This window comes from Cherax quadricarinatus, chromosome 24 (genome assembly GCF_038502225.1).
Source record: "Cherax quadricarinatus isolate ZL_2023a chromosome 24, ASM3850222v1, whole genome shotgun sequence".
Lineage (NCBI taxonomy): Eukaryota > Metazoa > Arthropoda > Malacostraca > Decapoda > Parastacidae > Cherax > Cherax quadricarinatus.
This window is the reverse complement of record NC_091315.1, coordinates 41,358,742-41,381,512: the sequence shown is the minus strand read 5'-3', so window position 1 is coordinate 41,381,512 and position 22,771 is coordinate 41,358,742. Positions and strand designations below refer to the sequence as shown.

Here is a 22,771-nt window from a genome sequence, read left to right as displayed (position 1 = left end):
CGAGTCATCCTGGGTATGTAAGATCTCAGATGGAGTGATGTTCTGGAGAAGGGTACAGCCAGAGTGAAGTTGCTGCTTTCTGCCCGTCTTGTGGCATAAAAGCTTGTTTCACGCTGTCCTCGAAGTGGATCCAAGTGTGGTATTTTGACAATATTGGCCTTGTACATAACAGTAAGGCCACCCACATCCCTCCTATGTTGAAGGCTCTGCTGAAATGACAGATCTATCCAGGATGGGTCCAGGCGAGAGATGAGACGTCTTGCTCTGTTCTCTACTCTGTCAAGCAGTCGCAGATGAGAGGGGGGGCAGGCAAACCAAGAAAGTGGAGCATACTCAAGGTGTGAGCGTACTTGTGCCTCGTACAGGATCTTGCAACCCCTACTGTCAAGCAGATGCGAGATACGGCGAAGTGCTGTAAGCTTCCTGGCTGCCTTGTTTGCAAGATTTACAACATGGTTCTTCATGGTTAGTTTGGAGTCAAATTTCACCCCAAGGATATCAACTTCTTCTCCAGGTGCCAACATCGTCCCATTCATCCTTACTACTGCACCAGCATTACCATCATGGTGCCTAGAGACGATCATCATTTGCGTTTTCTCAGGTGCAAATGTTACTTGCCATCTATTTCCCCAAGCTGATATAGCTCTCAGCTGGTGATTGATGTAGCTTAGAGCAGCTGGCATTTCTTCTCTTGGATAAGTGAATGTCAGTGTACAGTCGTCTGCATATGCATGTGATTCTGGGATGAGATGAAGAAGGTCGTTGAAGTAGACATTCCATAACAGTGGACCCAGCACACTTCCTTGTGGAACGCTTGCCCCAATAGGATGCCTTGCTGATTCCGTTCCATTGAGGACTACACTTAGAGATCTACCATGAAGGTAATCACTGAGGAGACATAGCGTAGAGCCTGCAATTCCCAGTGCTTGAAGTTTTGCTAAGAGGCCCTGGTGCCACACCCGGTCGAAAGCGCCAGCAATGTCCAGTGCTACCACACAGCTGACTTTGGATTCATCCAGTGACTGGTGCCACTTAGTGGAGAGGTTTAACAACAGATCAGCAGCAGAGTAACCTTTCCTGAAGCCATATTGACGATCACAAAGTAGTGAGTGGTAGTTAAAAAAATCTGTCATTTGTCTTGAGATTATTGTCTCAAGGATCTTACCAGTGATTGACAGGAGTGACACTGGTCTGTAGTTGCTGATTTCTGCTCTGCTCTTCTCTCTCTCTCTCTCTCTCTCTCTCTCTCTCTCTCTCTCTCTCTCTCTCTCTCTCTCTCTCTCTCTCTCTCTCTCTCTCTCTCTCTCTCCCTCCCTCCCTCCCTCACTCCCTCCCTCCCTCTCTCCCCCTCTCTCTCTCCCTCTCTCCCCCTCTCTTTCTCCCTCTCTCCCCCTCTCTCTCTCCCCCTCTCTCTCTTCCTCTATCTCTTCCTCTATCTCTTCCTCTCTCTCTTCCTCTCACTCTTTCTCTCTTCCTCTCTCTCTCCCTCTCTTACTCTCACTCTTCCTCTTCTTTTATCTCTCTCTCTCTTCCCTTGTCACTCCCCCCCTCTTACCTTTTCCCTCTCTCTCACTTTCTCCCCCTTTTTCCCTTTTCCCCTCCTCTTAGGCTCCCCTTCTCTCTCTCCCTATCTCTCACTCTCTCCCCCTTTTTATTTTTCTCTTTCTCTCTCTTTCACTAAAAAAGAAATGGTTGGGACTCGCAGGAATCAGGGATCAGATGACAATGGTACTGGTAGGGAGGAATGGATGGAGGAACAGTGGAAAAGGATAGAGCAAGAATGGGAGAGAAAATTAGGAGAGCTTTCTGAAAAAATGGAGAAAGAGCTCTCTGTGAAATGGGAAAAGAGGTTGGAGAAGGACACGAAGAATTGGGAGGCACAAGTCGAAACTGCAGTAGCCAGGGTAAAGGTCCTAGAATTTGAGGTAAACAGGCTGAAGCAAGTCTCAGGGGTAGTGACCAGAGAAGACACACCATACGAAGATGAGAGGCTGAACAGGAAGGAAGGAGATATGAATTATGCTAAGGTCATATCAGTCTGCAAAGAAGGGCCAGGGAGTGGAAGGGAAGAGCAGATGGGTGCAGATGGAGAGGGAGATAGGTCGAATGCTGAGGCACAACCATGCTACCAAGAGCCACTGGAAAAATCAAGGGAGAAAATGACCACATACAGACAGGAACCAGAGTCACAGAGGGAGAGACAATGGGAGAAGGAAAGGGCAAAATCAGTGATTATCCATGGGCTTCGGGAGAGAGAGGAAAGGACACTCACTGAAAGACGGCAGGAAGAAAGAAAGGAGATTGAGAAAATCATCACGGAAATAGGGGGAGAAGACATGGATGAGATTGTAAATTTTCAGAGAATAGGGGGGTACTTGAAGGGGAGAAACCGACCGATCAAGCTGATTCTCAGGACAGAAGCAGTGCGGAACAGGATCCTCCAAGAGAAACCACGGTTGAAAAGCTCGGAAGAGTACAAGAAGGTGTTCCTAGACAGAGACAGAACACAAACAGAGAGACGGCAGCTGAGGGAGAGGACAAAAAAGCGAAAGGAGCTAGGAAAGGAGACAAGGATGGAACCAGCAGAGGTCAGTCAGAGCAGAACAGAGCAGCAAGGGCAAGCACACACACAACTATCCTCAGAACCCCACAACCTATCACACCATCCCAACACACAATACAATCCATACCCACAGCTTCCACCCAACCCCCAACCATAGAATCCCACAGTATGCTACCAGGTCTCCCACCCCCACAGGCCCCCCAAACCACAGTGTTGGAAAGGAAACTGAAGGTATGGTACACAAACGCTGATGGAATAACAAATAAGTGGGAGGAGCGGCACAAAAGAGTCGGAGGCATCACCGGACATCATAGCTCTCACAGGAACCAAGCTTACAGGTATGATAACAGATGTCATCTTTCCAACGGGATACCAGATCCTGAGGAAAGACAGAGGGAACGGGGGGCGGAGGAGTGGCACTGCTGATCAAAAACTGATGGAATTTTGATAAGCTGGAGAGAGGAGACAGTGGAGAAGCAAGCGATTACATAGCAGGAACTCTTCACTCTGGAGGTCCCAAAGTGGTAATTGCAGTTATGTATAACCCACCACAGAACAGCAGGAGGCCAAGGCAAGAGTATGATGAGAGTAGTAGAGTGATGGTTGACACATTGGCTGCAGTGGCCAGAAGAGCTCATGCATGCAGGGCAAAGCTCCTGATCATGGGTGACTTTAACCACAAGCAAATTGATTGGGAGAACTTGGAGCCACATGGGGGTCAAGATACATGGAGGGCTAAGATGATGGAGGTGGTACGGGAAAACTTCATGTACCAACACATAAGGGATACTACAAGAGAGAGAGGAGAGGATGAACCAGCAAGACTGGACCTAGTATTCACCTTGAGTAGTGCAGATATTGAGAACATCACATATGAAAGACCCCTTGGGGCCAGTGATCATGTGGTTTTAAGCTTCGAATACACAGTAGAGCTACAAATGGAGGGGGAAGCAGGAAGACCAGGGCGAATGAAGCCAAACTACAAGAAAGGGAACTACACAGGAATGAGGAACTTCCTGAATGGGGTTCAGTGGGACAGAGAACTGGCAGGGAAGCCAGTTAATGAGATGATGGAATATGTAGCAACCATGTGCAAGGAGGCTGAGGAGAGGTTTGTACCCAAGGGTAACAGGAATAATGAAAAAGCCAGGATGAGCCCGTGGTTCACCCAAAGGTGCAGGGAGGCAAAAACCAAGTGTGCTAGGGAATGGAAGAAATATAGAAGGCAAAGGACCCAGGAGAATAAGGAGAGCAGTCGTAGAGCCAGAAATGAATATGCACAGATAAGAAGGGAGGCCCAATGACAATATGAAAACGACATAGCAGCGAAAGCCAAATCTGACCTGAAGCTGTTATACAGCCACATCAGGAGGAAAACAACAGTCAAGGACCAGGTAATCAGGCTAAGAAAGGAAGGAGGAGAGACAACAAGAAATGAGTGTGAAGTATGTGAGGAACTCAACAAGAGATTCAAAGAAGTGTTCACAGAGGAGACAGAAGGGGCTCCAGAAAGACGGAGAGGTGGGGTACAGCACCAAGTGCTGGACACGGTACACACAACCGAGGAAGAAGTGAAGAGGCTTCTGAGTGAGCTAGATACCTCAAAGGCAATGGGGCCGGATAACATCTCTCCATGGGTCCTGAGAGAGGGAGCAGAGGTGCTATGTGTACCCCTAACAACAATATTCAGTACATCTATCGAAACAGGGAGATTGCCTGAGGCATGGAAGACAGCAAATGTAGTCCCAATCTTCAAAAAAAGGAGACAGACATGAAGCACTAAACTACAGACCAGTGTCACTGACGTGTATAGTATGCAAAGTCATGGAGAAGATTATCAGGAGGAGAGTGATGGAACACCTAGAAAGGAATGATCTCATCAACAGCAGCCAACATGGTTTCAGGGACGGGAAATCCTGTGTCACAAACCTACTGGAGTTCTGAGACATGGTGACAGCAGTAAGACAAGAGAGAGAGGGGTGGGTGGATTGCATTTTCTTGGACTGCAAGAAGGCATTTGACACAGTTCCACACAAGAGATTAGTGCAAAAACTGGAGGACCAAGCAGGGATAACAGGGAAGGCACTACAATGGATCAGGGAATACTTGTCAGGAAGACAGCAGTGAGTCATGGTACATGGCGAGGTGTGAGAGTGGGCACCTGTGACCAGCGTGGTCCCACAGGGGTCAGTCCTAGGACCAGCACTGTTTCTAATATTTGTGAACGACATGACGGAAGGGAATAGACTGTGAAGTGTCCCTGTTTGCAGATGACGTTAAGTTGATGAGAAGAATTCATTCGATCGAAGACCAGGCAAAACTACAAAGGGATCTTGACAGGCTGCAGACCTGGTCCAGCAATTGGCTCCTGGAGTTCAGCCCCACCAAGTGCAAAGTCATGAAGATTGGGGAAGGGCAAAGAAGACTGCAGACGGAGTACAGTCTAGGGAGCCAGAGACTACAAACCTCACTCAAGGAAAAAGATCTTAGGGTGAGTATAACACCAGGCACATCTCCTGAAGTGCACGTCAACCAAATAACTGCTGCAGCATATGGGCGCCTGGCAAACCTCAGAACAGCATTCCGACATCTTAATAAGGAATCGTTCAGGACCCTGTACACCGTGTATGTTAGGCCCATATTGGAGTATGCAGCACCAGTCTGGAACCCACACCTAGCCAAGCACATAAAGAAACTAGAGAAAGTGCAAAGGTTTGCAACAAGACTAGTCCCAGAGCTAAGAGGAATGTCCTACGAGGAGAGGTTAAGGGAAATCAACCTGACGACACTGGAGGACAGGAGAGAGAGGGGGGACATGATAACGACATACAAAATACTGAGAGGAATTGACAAGGTGGAGAAAGACAGGATGTTCCAGAGATGGGACACAGCAACAAGGGGACACAGTTGGAAGTTGAAGATACAGATGAATCACAGGGATGTTAGGATGTATTTCTACAGCCACAGAGTAGTCAGGAAGTGGAATAGTTTGAGAAGCAATGTAGTGGAGGCAGGATCCATACATAGCTTTAAGCAGAGGTATGATGAAGCTCATGGTTCAGGGAGTGTGACCTAGTAGCGACCAGTGAAGAGGTGGGGCCAAGAGCTAGGACTCGACCCCTGCAACCTCAACTAGGTGAACACACACACACACACACACACACACACACACACACACACACACACACACACACACACACACACACACACACACACACACACACACACACTAGAATAGAAAGCAAATGGTCAATTAAATTACTCCAAATGATGTTTTTAATTTTTATATGCATTGACACATCAGAGAAGTAATTAGAATGAGAAAAGGCAACACACCATCAGTACTATGCCTAGTGTTTGCTAGAAAATCAGAAATTCCTGCTTGCAGGTGATCAAGTTGCAGACTTTATCAATAATGGAGGGAGATACTAGTTAGGAAAGTAGAAGACATACTGCTTGAAAATATTATATTACAATGGTTAGGAGAGGAAAGTCAAAAGACCATCAGCCAAATTTAAGAGTAACAAAAGTAGCTTTTCTCCAATACAAAATCCAAGGCAGGAACTGCAAAGTATTGAGACTTAAAGAAAAATGGAACTTTTATTGATGACAGTAAGGAAATAAACTAATTAGGACAGGTATTTTGTGCTGTATTTGGCAAATCATTTTACAGACTAAAGATCAACTATCTCTATGAACCATACCCCCGGCCGGGATTGAACCCGCGGCTAGCTGGTCTAGTGGCTAACGCGACGGGCTGGAGTTTTGAGACTCTATGACCGCGGGTTCAATCCCGGCCGGGGGTATGGTTTATTTGCAATCGTGTCATTACGATTTCTTGAGTCAAGTTATCTCTATGAATTTTTTCATTAATGTGATACCATAAAAATTTGACTTAACCTGAATCCCACATGATGTAGAGGAAGACAGTGATATTATACTGTTGTCAGTAGGTAGGCAAAAGCATCTAGTATCAGACCCATTGCCTAAGAAGATGGAACATAAACTAATGATAACAAAGAAATGAGTGAAATACTGAAGTCATAATATGACTTGTGTTCAGTGAACCACTAATCAGTATGATTGATGACCAAAATGAGTTTTCATGAATGAGATCCAGTACCTCTGCAGTTTATGACCTAACCCTAATCCCACTTTGAAGAAGTCATTGTACCATGCTCGTGCATTCTACCCCAGGCACAGACTTGTGGAACTCCATATCCATCAAGACATGCAAGAAACCACCATCTTGGGCCTTAAATATTTTATGTAGGAGGAGCCTGGACACAGGTGTTATTCCACAATCTGTTAAAAAATGCCAGTATAGACCTATTCTAGAAAGATGGTAATAAAACAATTGCAAACAGCTATAGACTGATAGTGCTAGTATTACACTTCAGAATCTTTGAAGAGGTCTTAAGATGCAGGATTGTGAATCTTATGGAATCACAACAGTTGCAGAATGGGTTGCTCCTGCCTTTCACAGTTGCTGGACCATTATGATAGTCTTGGATGCACTAGAAGACAAGCAAAGTGCTGATGTAGTGCACACTAACTGCAAAAAAGCCTTTGATATTTTAACTATGGTGAAATAGCATACAAAATGGGTGTAAAAGAAATAACTGGACAAATGGGTATATTGATATTGAACTTCTTATAAATAGAATCCATAGAGTACATAACAGTAAACTGAGTGAAATCGGAGATGCTGGAGTGAAAAGCTATGCTCCTCGAAGTACATTACTCACCCAACTTCTCTTTCACATTCTTATATTCAAGATAGTGACATAAATCATAGCACCATGTCAACCTTTGAAGATGATACTAGAATTTGCATGAGAGTAGTGTTCATTGAGGACATAAAAAAATTGAGTAATTAAAGGCTGAAATGGAGCACAAGACAATCTCAGATCTTTCAATAGAGTGGAAGTTCACATTAAGGATTATAATGTTATCACATCTCCAAGGAAAATAAGCTCAGTACCTAGAAGATCAAAACAAGGGATGCTGAGCCAATGTGATTCTCTTAAGTCACTTGTTCTCTCTGTGCTGGAATATTTTATTCTAATTGCCCCCTTCAAGGCAGGAGAAATTACAGAACTGAAGACATTCAGAGAACCTTCACTGTTCACATAAATTCAGTTGAGCATCTTAACTACTGGGAATGCTTGAAGTCCCTTGATCTGTGTTCTTTAGAATGTATGTGAGAAAGATGCATTATAATTTACACTTCGAAAATTCTAGAGAAATTGGTCCCATACCTGTACAATGAAATCACTTCATATGAAAGCTTGGGAGGCTATGCAAATTATTTCTGGTGAAAAGCAGTATTGTGATGAGTACACCATAGTTTATACTGAAGTCAGGAATCATTGAGCACAGTTCTGCCTCTGAAACCTCACATAGGTAATCAAAAATAAATTATTACGTTTATTTCCACATTACCACTTGAGTGGCTAAGATTAAACAAGAGTGTGTATTATTCACTCAGTAATGAGTGTCTGATCCTGCTCACTGCTGAGATGCTACACTTATGTAGTTACTCTACCTTGAAGAGGCCATGATTTTTTTTTTTTTTTTTTTTGCTGTTATTTTTTACATCAGCTGTCTCTCACCATGGTAGGAGACCTCCCCCTCAAAAAAAAAAAAAAAAAAGGGAAATTCGCCATTTCTGCACTTGCTGTCATGTCGGAAGTGCACAGATATCAGAGTTGAATGACCCTCTGAACCATAAAATCCATAACCCCACAATGCAGGCACTGTACTTTCCACCTCCAGGACTCAAATCTGGCTTATGAGTTTCCCTGAATCCCTTCATAAATGTTACCTTATTTACTTGCTATGTATGTCAAATCAATAACACCACTTTTCTCACTGATCTAAAACAAAACACACACACACACACACACACACACACACACACACACATGCACACGCATACACACACACATATACAACAGGCCTAGTGTCTAATCGACATGTGCCTAGGACAGAATGATCACTAACACTCACACACTCACACACACACACACACACACACACACACACACACACACACACACACACACACACACACACACACACACACACACACACACACACACACACACACACTTATTTCACTCACGCTCACTCATATACATTCATACATTTATAGACCAACGGCTGGACCTTACAAGAGTTGGGCATGATGAGTGTGAGCCAGTGCGAGGGCAGATAGTGGTGTCACTCATGTCAAGGGACGGCCGAGGAACTGGCTCCCACAATGCGGTGGTCGACACACTGGGAAATATTTCCTCGCCCGACGACCTACCCGAGGTTAGTCTTTCCAGTATCTGCACTTGTTAAAATACCAGATTTATTTACTCTGCATAATATTAATCATTTGGTATTTGTATTATATTGACCCAATATATATAAAATTAAACAGGATTCCTTATTTTGAAAGGCTAGGTAGTGTGTAAAATTAACATGTTAAAAGTAAGCAATGTACGTACTATACTTGGTAAAATTAATAATAATAATATATTTATTTCTACACGTATATGTACAAGGTATACAGTCCTAGCTGACATCAATGACATACTACTATATAGAAAGCCATTTGTTATGCTGAGCATTTCTGGCAAATTAGATGAGTTTTGTCTCAGGATGCGACCCACACCAATCAACTAACACCCAGGTACCCATTTTATACTGATGGGTGAACATGGACAACAGGTGTCTTATTCTCTATAAGTTTATTCTCTATAAGGATTACAATGTGGGGTTTACAGATTTTGGTTATTGTGTGGTTTATATGTAATAAAATACTAATTACAGAAGGGGCCACTAGAACACCTAGCATGGCTAGGCATTTCGGGCAAACTTAGATTAATTCTTAACCCTAAATTATTACAAATTGTGGAGTAAGTTGACTAAATACTAAGCGACTAAATACTAGTTTGTGTGTTTAGCAATGTGAATGCTTTTGTTTTGGCACAATACATAGTTTCTATATTGGAGTATCACAGGCAAACTTGTGACTAGTTAGGAATCATTATTTTAAGATTAAGATTAAGATTAAGAAACACGTCCTAATGTTATCCAGCCGTACCGGGGATTTGAACTTGTGACCTCAGTGTGTGTGTGTGTGTGTGAGCTGAGTGCACTAGCAATCGAACTACGGGACACCTTGATATATGTGTAAATAAGGGCTCCGAATCATGAGGTTTATAAATTAACCCTTTCAGGGTCCAAGGCCCAAATCTGGAGTCACGCACCAGTGTCCAAGAATTTTCAAAAAAAAAATTTGTTATTTTTTCTTATGAAATCGTAGAGAATCTTTTTGTGAAGGTAATAAAACAAAAAGTACGAAATTTGGTGGAAAATTGACGAAATTATGCTCTCGCGAATTTTGATGTGTCAGCAATATTTACGAATCGGCGATTTTGCCGACTTTGTCTCCCATTTTAGGCCAATTACATTATTCCAATCAACCAAATTCTTAGCTATTTCACTAGTATTACTTCTATTCTACCGATTGAGCACAAGAAATCGCCAAGTCAACTGTTTCAACTACAAAATAAAGTGATCGGAAATTGTTAATTTGGCCAATTTAACACAAAGTTCAAAATATTCCAATTTCAAAATAGGGTCCAGAATGAACAATGTAGGCATTCCTGGCACTAAACTAACATTTCCTCTGTTCATTAGTTATGTTTTGAGGCTTTACAAATAAATTCCATTTTGATTTTTTATTCACATAATGAATTTTTATTCACACCAAAAAATAGAAGATTTACTGTTATGCAATACTGTAATAATTGTATAAATATCATCACCATATTTGTGAATGTATATTAGACCCACCAGCTGACGTGTATTAGACGTGTGAGGTCGTTTGTTTACTCTTGAATATCGGCAAAAATTTAACATTTCCGCTACTTTGAGCTCAGTTTCAAGCCATTTCCAGTGCTAAAACCAATCAAAATCATCTCTATTTCTGTAATATGTCTTCCATTCTATCAAGTGAAACCAAGAAATCGCAAATACAACTATAAAAAACATACGAAAAAACACTGCAAAGTTGCTGTTTTAATCAAAAAATCATGATTTCATTTTTTTTCTCTCATTATACACAGTGTGCTGCAGGATCTGTTTTATGTGGTGCACACATACCACATAGATGTATTCTCTCATATCTAGGCCCAAATGTACCACTCACAGTTTATCAGAGTGAGCTGAGCTCATGGCGTAGATCTACGGTTTGGACCCTGAACGTAAAGCCGTAGATCTACGGGACGGACCCTGAAAGGGTTAACTGTGAAAATATAAGTGAGTTATTATCAGTGTGTTCATTTTCAGGGATGGGAAGAGAGGAGAACAGCCACTGGTCGCTTATATTATGTTAACCATCATGACCGCACCACCACCTGGGAGCGACCAACTCAACCCGCCCATATAATGTATGTAAAACTCCAACATTTAATGTTTCTTTCCTATTTCATATATAAAAGAATGTACTATATGCACATATACATACAAGCAGTTCCTGCACTCTGAAGGAGGGGTGGGGACATTTGCAGTTTGGAGGGTCATCTGAACTGTAGTGTCTGCGCACCTCTTGCAAGACAGTCAAGTGAATGATAGTGAAAGCGTTTCTTCTTTCTCGGGTCACCCTACTTTAGTGGGAGACGGCTGATGTGTTTAAAAAAAAAAGTGTGTGTGTGTGTGTGTGTGTGTGTGTGTGTGTGTGTGTGTGTGTGTGTGTGTGTGTGTGTGTGTGTGTGTGTGTGTGTGTGTGTGTGCGTGCATGCATGCATGCATGCATGTGTGTGTGTGCATGTGTGTGTGCGTGTGTGCGTGCATGCGGGCGTGCATGTATGCATGCATGCGTATGCGCACATATCAAATAAATTAGCAAAAAAACAGGTTCCATTGAGATTAAATATCAATCATAATGTTATGAGATTTTTTTTTTTTTTTGCCAATGTCATATCAATTTTTATAAAAATAGAACTTTGTGGATTTTTTTTTAGACTGATAAATATTTATGTGAATTAATATTGGATGTAATTTTTTTTATTTTAACCATGAAAGCATTATATACAATGGTCCCTTGAGTTATGATGGGCTGGAGTTACAATTTGCCCTTATAAAGAAATTTAGTTTTAAGTTGCGATAAAAAAAATTGATAGGATACGTGTAGGATGGTCAGCAGGTGTGGGCGTGTGTTGGGTGTTTGTAGTGAGGTATTTTGTACCATGGACAGGTGCCCCTTAGACCAGAGGCAAGACAGGCTGATGAAAAGGTCTTAAATGGAGTGATGGTGGAGGGTGTGTTAGAGGTAAGTAGGAGAGATGGTGGAGGGAGGAGGACCATAGGTGTACCAAACGTGGACAGTGAGAATCAGTAACAAGTGTTAATATTAAGTCTACAATTCTTGACCAGTCTGTCTCTGCCTGTCTCTACTTGCCTGCCTGTCCCTACCTGCTTGCCTCTCTCTACCTGCTTGCCTGTCTCTGCCTGTCAGTCCCTATCTGCTTGCCTACCAACCTGCCTGCCTGTCTCTGCCTGTCCCTACTTGTCTGCCTGTCCCTGCCTGCCTGTCCCTACTTGTCTGCCCATCCCAACCTGCTTGCCTACCTGCCTGCCCATTCCTGCCTGCCTGCCCGTTCCTGCCTGCCTGCTCATCCCTACCTACCTACACGTCCCTACCTGTCTGTCCGTCCCAACCTGCTTGCCTACCTGCCTGCTTGTTTGTTTCTGCCTGCTTGCCAACCTGCCTGTCCCTGCCTGCTTGCCTGCCCATCCCTGCTTGCCTTCCTGCCTGTCCTTGCCTGCCTGACTACTTCTTTGTGTATTTGTCTGCCATTCTGTGTCTGTCTGCCTATTTGTCCTGTCATGCCACGTCTGCTGTGGTCTGCCTGGTTGTGTAAATAGAAAAATGGTGGATGGGGTAGGTAGGAGTGGAAGGTAGGAGTTGGTGGGTTGGGGTGAGGGAGGGAGACCATATGCACGTACCAGATGTGGATTAGGTGATGAAAACAAAGAGTGTAATTATTAAGTCTAATTCTTTACCAATCTGCCTGCCTATCTGTCTGTCTGCGTGTCTGTGTGGCAGTGCCTCAGGATATTTCAAGCTGCAGCCTCTGCTTGTGTATCACTCAGAAAACCCCAATGTGTTTAAACAACAAAAAAGTACAGGGGAAGGTTGGGTGCGTTCAAACTTCTCATAACAAATTACCATAAAAACATGTATTTTGGGGTATGACATGCGATACTTTGGAGATATGATACGTTTTCTGGAATGGACTAACGTAATAACTCAAGGGACCACTGTACTGATATTACTGAGATCACACATCACAATCATCGTACCTCATCTCCTTGGCCCAAAATTGACTTGCCCACCTGTAATAAAACCTAACCTACCTAGTATATCTGAGGCCATCTTAGGTTTAGTAACTTATTTAATATTACTGAAATGTATAAATTTGATGATGTTTTTACTAATTTTTGGAGAGTTTAAGAAAAGACATTAATGCTTTCTTTAAGAAATGTCATTATTTTATAAATTGGTGTAAAAAATTATTATTGGAAGTTTTCTATGAAAATGGACAAATTATAATAGATTTCAATTTCAAGGAAATATACTTAGGTAAAATGGCATGAGGCTAGAATAGAAAGCAAATGGTCAATTAAATTACTCCAAATGATGTTTTTAATTTTTATATGCATTGACACATCAGAGAAGTAATTAGAATGAGAAAAGGCAACACACCATCAGTACTATGCCTAGTGTTTGCTAGAAAATCAGAAATTCCTGCTTGCAGGTGATCAAGTTGCAGACTTTATCAATAATGGAGGGAGATACTAGTTAGGAAAGTAGAAGACATACTGCTTGAAAATATTATATTACAATGGTTAGGAGAGGAAAGTCAAAAGACCATCAGCCAAATTTAGAGTAACAAAAGTAGCTTTTCTCCAATACAAAATCCAAGGCAGGAACTGCAAAGTATTGAGACTTAAAGAAAAATGGAACTTTTATTGATGACAGTAAGGAAATAAACTAATTAGGACAGGTATTTTGTGCTGTATTTGGCAAATCATTTTACAGACTAAAGATCAACTATCTCTATGAACCATACCCCCGGCCGGGATTGAACCCGCGGCTAGCTGGTCTAGTGGCTAACGCGACGGGCTGGAGTTTTGAGACTCTATGACCGCGGGTTCAATCCCGGCCGGGGGTATGGTTTATTTGCAATCGTGTCATTACGATTTCTTGAGTCAAGTTATCTCTATGAATTTTTTCATTAATGTGATACCATAAAAATTTGACTTAACCTGAATCCCACATGATGTAGAGGAAGACAGTGATATTATACTGTTGTCAGTAGGTAGGCAAAAGCATCTAGTATCAGACCCATTGCCTAAGAAGATGGAACATAAACTAATGATAACAAAGAAATGAGTGAAATACTGAAGTCATAATATGACTTGTGTTCAGTGAACCACTAATCAGTATGATTGATGACCAAAATGAGTTTTCATGAATGAGATCCAGTACCTCTGCAGTTTATGACCTAACCCTAATCCCACTTTGAAGAAGTCATTGTACCATGCTCGTGCATTCTACCCCAGGCACAGACTTGTGGAACTCCATATCCATCAAGACATGCAAGAAACCACCATCTTGGGCCTTAAATATTTTATGTAGGAGGAGCCTGGACACAGGTGTTATTCCACAATCTGTTAAAAAATGCCAGTATAGACCTATTCTAGAAAGATGGTAATAAAACAATTGCAAACAGCTATAGACTGATAGTGCTAGTATTACACTTCAGAATCTTTGAAGAGGTCTTAAGATGCAGGATTGTGAATCTTATGGAATCACAACAGTTGCAGAATGGGTTGCTCCTGCCTTTCACAGTTGCTGGACCATTATGATAGTCTTGGATGCACTAGAAGACAAGCAAAGTGCTGATGTAGTGCACACTAACTGCAAAAAAGCCTTTGATATTTTAACTATGGTGAAATAGCATACAAAATGGGTGTAAAAGAAATAACTGGACAAATGGGTATATTGATATTGAACTTCTTATAAATAGAATCCATAGAGTACATAACAGTAAACTGAGTGAAATCGGAGATGCTGGAGTGAAAAGCTATGCTCCTCGAAGTACATTACTCACCCAACTTCTCTTTCACATTCTTATATTCAAGATAGTGACATAAATCATAGCACCATATCAACCTTTGAAGATGATACTAGAATTTGCATGAGAGTAGTGTTCATTGAGGACATAAAAAAATTGAGTAATTAAAGGCTGAAATGGAGCACAAGACAATCTCAGATCTTTCAATAGAGTGGAAGTTCACATTAAGGATTATAATGTTATCACATCTCCAAGGAAAATAAGCTCAGTACCTAGAAGATCAAAACAAGGGATGCTGAGCCAGTGTGATTCTCTTAAGTCACTTGTTCTCTCTGTGCTGGAATATTTTATTCTAATTACCCCCTTCAAGGCAGGAGAAATTACAGAACTGAAAACATTCAGAGAACCTTCACTGTTCACATAAATTCAGTTGAGCATCTTAACTACTGGGAATGCTTGAAGTCCCTTGATCTGTGTTCCTTAGAATGTATGTGAGAAAGATGCATTATAATTTACACTTCGAAAATTCTAGAGAAATTGGTCCCATACCTGTACAATGAAATCACTTCATATGAAAGCTTGGGAGGCTATGCAAAATATTTCTGGTGAAAAGCAGTATTGTGATGAGTACACCAAGGAAGAACTCAATAAGTGTAAGGGGACTAACACTCTTCAGCATGCTCACTTTGCCCTTAAAGAAAATTGCCAATAAATCTCTGGCTGATAATAATATAATTACAATTGCAGCTGCAGGAAAAAGTACAGACTGGTTAATAAGAACCCTTCAAACAGCAGATGCCATACCAATGATGATGATCTTTAAAGCACTTGAACTCTCGACTGGAATACTGCTGTGCAATGAAAGCTCCATTTAAGGCCGGCGAAACATAGCACATCTGGCTACTACAGAAAAATTTCACTGCTCTTATAAATTCCGTCAAACACTTAAATTGTTTGGAATGTCTAAAATCCCTCACTGTGTTCCTTGTAGAGCAGATAAGAAAGAGGCAGTAAATTATACAGTGACATAGTTTATATGGAAGTCGGGAAACATTGAGCACAGTTCTGCCTCTGAAACCTCACATAGGTAATCAAAAATAAATTATTACGTTTATTTCCACATTACCACTTGAGTGGCTAAGATTAAACAAGAGTGTGTATTATTCACTCAGTAATGAGTGTCTGATCCTGCTCACTGCTGAGATGCTACACTTATGTAGTTACTCTACCTTGAAGAGGCCATGATTTTTTTTTTTTTTTTTTTTTTTTGTTATTTTTCACATCAGCTGTCTCTCACCATGGTAGGGGACCTCCCCCTCCAAAAAAAAGGGGGGGGGAAATTTGCCATTTGTGCACTTGCTGTCATGTCGGAAGTGCACAGATATCAGAGTTGAATGACCCTCTGAACCATAAAATCCATAACCCCACAATGCAGGCACTGTACTTTCCACCTCCAGGACTCAAATCTGGCTTATGAATTTCCCTGAATCCCTTCATAAATGTTACCTTATTTACTTGATATGTATGTCAAATCAATAACACCACTTTTCTCACTGATCTAAAACAAAACATGCACACGCACACATATACAACAGGCCTTGTGTCTAATCGGCATGTGCCTAGGACAAAATGATCACTAACTCTCTCTCACACACACACACACACACACACACACACACACACACACACACACACACACACACACACACACACACACACACACACACACACTCACACACACACATAGTGGAGGCAGGAACCATACACAGTTTTAAGACGAGGTTTGATAGAGCTCATGGAGCGGGGAGAGAGAGGGCCCAGTAGCAACCGGTGAAGAGGCGGGGCCAGGAGCTAAGAATCGACCCCTGCAACCACAAATAGGTGAGTACAAATAGGTGAGTACAAACACACACACACACACACACACACACACACACACACACACACACACACACACACACACACACACACACACACACACACACACACACACACACACACACACACACACACACACACACTCACACACACACTCACACACTCACACTCACACACTCACACTCTCACTCTCACTCTCACTCTCACTCACACTCACACTCACACACACACACACACACACACACACACACACACACACACACACACACACTCACTCACTCTCTCACTCTCTCACTCTCTCACTCTCTCACTCTCTCACTCTCTCTCACTCTCTCTCACTCTCTCATTCTCACTCTCTCACTCTCTCACTCTCTCACTCTCACTCTCTCACTCTCTCACTCTCTCACTCTCTCACTCTCTCTCTCACTCTCTCTTTCTCTCTCTCACACACACACTCACACCCTCACACACTCACTTTCTCACTCTCACATTCTCACTCACTCTTAGCAATTTTTCATTATTCTTGATAATAAACTTTCATAAGCCCAGTCTTATAATTTCTATGTTCCCAATTCTTTGCATAATATTCACACCACATATTGCTCTTAAGTGATATCTCCACTTCTTCCAACCTCCTCCTCGTTGCAATAATTATATTCTTACCTCATGCCTATGTAAAAGGGTATAGTACCACTGTACTTTGGTACATTCCTCTTTTTGCCTTCATAGACTTCTGATCCCAAATAAAGTACTGTACATTTGCTTCTTCTTTACCCCCTCCTTCCACTCTTGAGATTCAGTTTTTCATTGCCTAAACTTTTTTGTTTCTCTTATAATCTTGCTCTTTCTATGTTCACTTTTAATTTCCTTCCTTTACATACCCTCCCAAACTTGTCCTCCAGCCTTTTCAACTTCAGAGTCTCCAGAAAGAACTGTTCTGGGCAAAGCGCAACTGTGACAATTCTCAATTTGTATCAGATTCGTTATCTTTTATTCTCGCACCTCTTCCTGCCACCTAGGAATCACTTTTCAATCCTATCTATAAATACAATAAACAGTCATGATGGCATCACATATCCCTCTCTAAAGCCTGCTTTTACTGGAAAATGTCCCCCTTCTTTCCTGTTTTCCCTGACCTGAGCTTCACCCTCCTTACAAAAACTCATCTGGTATGCCCATTTGTATGTCAATGATACTGTACTTCAAATTTTATGCAACAAATTTTGAACAGTAATATGAACCACCAGATAAACCCAGGCTTGAGCATTATTACTGTTGTGTAAGTATAATGTAATCAACTTCATATCCACTTGAAAATTGAGTGGCAGATGACAAACTTGAGCCATGTTAGGTTCTTTGTCCACTGTAACATTTTTAATACTTTATATATATTTGTGCACATGTATATCTTACAATTATTCTTAGCTCATTACCATATTGTATATTATACCTGAAAAAGTTGATTTTTAAAATTGGAGTAATTTATTAAATTGATCTGTAGTATATTTATATTTTGTTAGTATTTACAATTATTTTCATTAACATAGGTTTGTTATTATTTTTGTCTGCTGCTCTGTGCTAAGTATGTTGCATCTGTATTGGAAATTCTTTCATCTCCCTCTTTTTCCCGAGACCTGGCCACATAGGTAGTGCAGCTGGCAGTATCTGTACCCTTCAAGCTCTGTAAGTTATGTTTATCCTCTGAACTTGACAATACATGATGCTACAATTATTTTTGCACGGTTATGTTTATTTTTTCAGATTATTTATAAGTTTACTTCTTGCCTATTTGCACTCTTGGTATTATCTGTTTCTGGCTTACACAATTTTGTTCTGTTTCTGTTTTATTTTTAGTCATTCAAATATGGTACATGGACAGTCAAGAAATTATTTTTGTAACTGCATCTGTGTCTATTAGTTAATTGTCAGTAATTACTATATATCTGTGAATGTCACTGTATAAAGAAATGGAGTGTGTGTGTGTGCGACCCACCTTGGAAATCATTACGCAATATCTTCCAGAGAATTTTCAGAAAATTTAGAAGCTCTATTTCCACAAAAAATATCAAAACCTTCACATGTTCATGGGAACCCATTAAAGACATATTTTATACACATTCCAGGGAACCACTATGATAAGTTTGCATTGAACCAACAGGTAACAGAACCTACTAGAAATGAAAATCTGCATGACTTGATCCTCACAAACAATAAAGAACCAATCAGACACAATAATGTTGTACAGCAAATTCTGATTACAGCCCCATTAAAGTGCATGACATACCGAGGGAAAGGTATGGAAAGAAGTGTAAAATAGACCCAGTGCAAAGCAGGGGTGCCGTGGGTGTAAGAGATCACTGTCCCAACTTCTGTGGTTCAAGATTGTTCAGCTTGCTACCAGCAGATATCAGAAATATTGTGTGAACAAGTTTAGAAGTTTTCAAGAGGAAACTGGATCAGTACCCTTATCAAGTGCCCAAAAAACCAGGTTGGTTGAACTGGCATTCAGTAGAAAAGCATGGCCCCAGGCTGGGCTGTGAGGGGTAGAAAAACTTGAAATTGAAAGATGTATTACAAGTACATATATCATGCAATAATTTGTAAATGCTTCATCCAGTTGTTTCAAACCTGCATTACTGATGTGTCTTACTTAGAGGAAGCTCTGGATCATTATTGCAAAATATTTATGTAACCCTTCAGTTGTCCTTGTCTAGTAGCTCATTGGAGGTATGCAAATTTCACGTTCTTTTAAAATGTGTACCGATATAATTTTTTATGATCGGGAATTTGAAATGGAATGGAATATATTGATAAAAGAGCTGAGAAATATTGAAAAATCACATTTAATAGCATTTTAAATATTGCTAATTTCTTGAGCTTTTAAATATATTTTTGTAAGGCTGGTCATATACAGTAAGACCCCACTTATACGGCAGTTAGGTTCCGGCGGAAATCGCCGTAAAGTGGAGCACTCTTTTTTCCATTTATAAATGCATATAACTGCTAGAAAGCAAGTTTACACTAACATATATTAAGTTAGCAATAGAACTAGTCATTAAAAAACAGTAAAAAAGGAAAGTACAGTGGTACCTCGGGATACGAACAGCTCAGAACACGAACATTTATGTAAGTATTTATGTAAGTGCTTTTGTAAGTGTATTTTTTGAGATCTGAAACGGATTAATCTAATTTACATTATTCCTTATGGGAACAAATTTGTTTGGTATCAGCACTCGAACAGCCTTCTGGAACAAATTAAGTTCGTATCCCAACACACACAGTACACTCATTACTTACTCTAAAATATTTGTAGTCTTAATGTAGGGTGAGATGAGTAGTATTTATGTTAAGAAATCAGGTGTCATAGGTATGGTAGCCAGCCAGGCCACCCCCGTCCTATCCACTTAACATTAAAAGTATCCCAAAACAATAAAATACATGTACAGTTCACTCATTACTTATCTTAAAATATTTCTAGTCTTAATGTAGGGTGAGAGGTGAGTAAACGAGATAAAACGAATAAACAAGAAAGATAATGAGTAAATGAGAGAGAGAGGACAGAGATGTGGAGGATGTAAACAAACACGGGTTTGTTTTATACCGTAATACAAACACTTTACATTATATACAATGTTAAGTGTTTGTATTACGATAATAATAATGATAATGATAATAATAATAATAATAATATACAATATTGTTTAGCTTCCAACACAGTCCAAGCTCAGTTTCTCTCTTTACCCTCAGTATTATTATTGTTTACATATTTTCCTTGGTGTTGAACTAGAGAAAATGTTATTCTTTCTGACTGACTAGAAAAACATTTAATTTTTATTTTAATTTATTCTACTGTGGGGTGTATTTATCACGTTTATAAGTAACGTAGCGTGTTTATTATATAATTTTGAAAAAATTTCATAGATGAATTATTGAAAATGTGTATACTAATGTATACACATGATTATTATTGCATATTATTATTATTATTAATATGCATGCCAGCACAATGTGTAAGTTTATTTAGGTACAGGTACACATAAGTACACATATCAGAGTACAGTGGTACCCCGAGTTTCGGCCATAATTTGTTTCAGAAGGCTGTTTGAGTGCAGTTACCAAACGAATTTGTTCCAGTAAGGAATAATGTAAGTTAGATTAGTCTATTTCAGACCCCCAAAAATACACTTACAAAAGCACTTACAATAATACACTTACATAATTGCTCGAGTTGGAAGCTGTGCGAAACTAAGGGTACCACTGTATATATAAAACATGAAATAACGTTAAAACTTGAAATTTTGGAAGGTTTCCAGAGATAATGGAGAGACACTGTGCTCGCAGAGCTCACGAATTATATAAACAAACTGGGTAGGACGCAGTGACTGTATAAGAAAGTCAGGTGGGGGGGAGTCGTATAGCGAGTTTTGGTCATAATTTGAAATGTCCGTATTAGTGGAGCGCCGTAAAGTTTGGCCCTACTATACTTGGAAAAAATGTCCTGTTCTCCAAGATTTAACTTGATACCTCAAATGCCTTATCCGATTGGCTTGAAATTTAAAACACTGGTGAACTATAAATGGGGGAAGATTCATGAAAGTATTGGCTTGGCAGGTTTTCTGGTCCATTTATATAGACCCTGACTGACAATGGTTTCCTTTCAATACATAACTTTAGTCTCTTCTGCTAAGCTATAAATTTTCAATGTTGGTACAGGTATATCCTCCTTAGAAGAAAGTCTGAATTGATGGAATTATTGGGATATGAAGGTGTCAATTTGCCAATTTTACTTTTAAAATGGTATGTTTCTTTTTTACCTGAAATTCCATGAGTATGCCCCTTATGAAAGGCTTCAATCTTTAACGGTCAGTTTATCATATACGTATCAAGAATAACTTTTTTGATTTAGGCTATATAGGGGAAAAATTCACCAATTTACTAACACATTTAGTAAGCTTTGATTTGCTGGACTCTGTGCTAAAACAGAATACTTTTTTTTTTTATCAGTATTGGTGAGTGGTGCACTGAGGAGTCTATGGAGAAAAAGAACTTTATCCATGAAAGCAAAGAAGGGAATGTATGAGAGTATAGTTATGCCATTGCTCTTGTATGGGTGTGAGGCATGGGTTGTGAATGTTGCAACAAGGAGAAGGCTGGAGGCAGTGGAAATGTCATGTCTGAGGGCAATGTGTGGTGTGAATATAATGCAGAGAATCGGTAGTTTGGAGATAGGTGGTGGTGTGGGATTACCAAAACTATTATCCAGAGGGCTGAGGAGGGGTTATTGAGATGGTTTGGACATGTAGAGAGGATGGAATGAAATAGAATGACTTCAAGAGTGTATAAATCTGTAGTGGAGGGAAAGCGGGGTAGGAGTCAGCTTAAAAAGGGTTGGAGGGAGGGGGTAAAGCAGGTTTTGTATGTGAGGGGCTTGGACTTCCAGCAAGCATGCTTGAACGTGTTAAATAGGAGCGAATGGAGACGAATGGCTTTTAGGGCTTGACCTGCTGTTGGAGTGTAACATTTATGAAAGGATTCAGGGAGACTGGCAGGCTGGACTTAATTCCTGGAGATGGGAAATACAATACCGGCACTCTGAAGGAGGGGAGTTAATGTTGCAGTTTTATTGCTGTAATGTAAGCATGCCTCTGGTAAGACAGGGATGGAGTGATTGATGATGAAAGTTTTTGTTTTTCGGGCCACCCTGCCTTGGTGGGAAATTGCCGATGTGTTAATAAATAAAAAATATTGGTTTTAGTAAACAAATTTGCTTCCATGTAGGGATTGGAGAATGCCTCTTCTGATTATCTTAACTGGAGAGTGTAGGTGCCAGTTGGCCATTTTGGGAACATTACAACACATTTGACCCTCGTTTAACACAGTTGTCATGTTCCTAAAAAGTGGAGTGTCAGTAAGGAATCATGTAAAATGAACTCAAGAATGAGGGGAAAATAGAATTACTGTGTGTTGCTGGGACCCACCAAAAATGCTAAACAAATTTTTCTTAGGTCTTGTTATTCTGTAAAAAATGTTTAGTAATTGTGGCTGATATAATTGAGGTGTACATGATTCAGATAATTGTAGCTTTTAAAAGGTTACTTTTTTTTTTTTTTTTTAAAACATACTGGCCGCCTCCCACTGAGGTAGGGTGAGCTGCCAAAGAAGAAATACTGTCACTCATTCCATCAATGCT

General features: G+C 40.6%; 1 protein-coding gene across 5 annotated transcripts in view; it reads left to right on the top strand.

Moving 5' to 3' along the window:
* Nucleotides 1-22,771, top strand: part of Smurf (SMAD specific E3 ubiquitin protein ligase) — a 288,864-nt gene that overhangs the window by 178,184 nt on the left and 87,909 nt on the right. For all 5 annotated transcript variants that reach the window (XM_070088416.1, XM_070088415.1, XM_070088412.1 and 2 more), the window contains 2 exons: nt 8,721-8,881; nt 10,910-11,010. In XM_070088416.1, the coding sequence (XP_069944517.1) occupies nt 8,721-8,881; nt 10,910-11,010 (262 nt within the window). The remainder of the gene's footprint in view (nt 1-8,720; nt 8,882-10,909; nt 11,011-22,771) is intronic.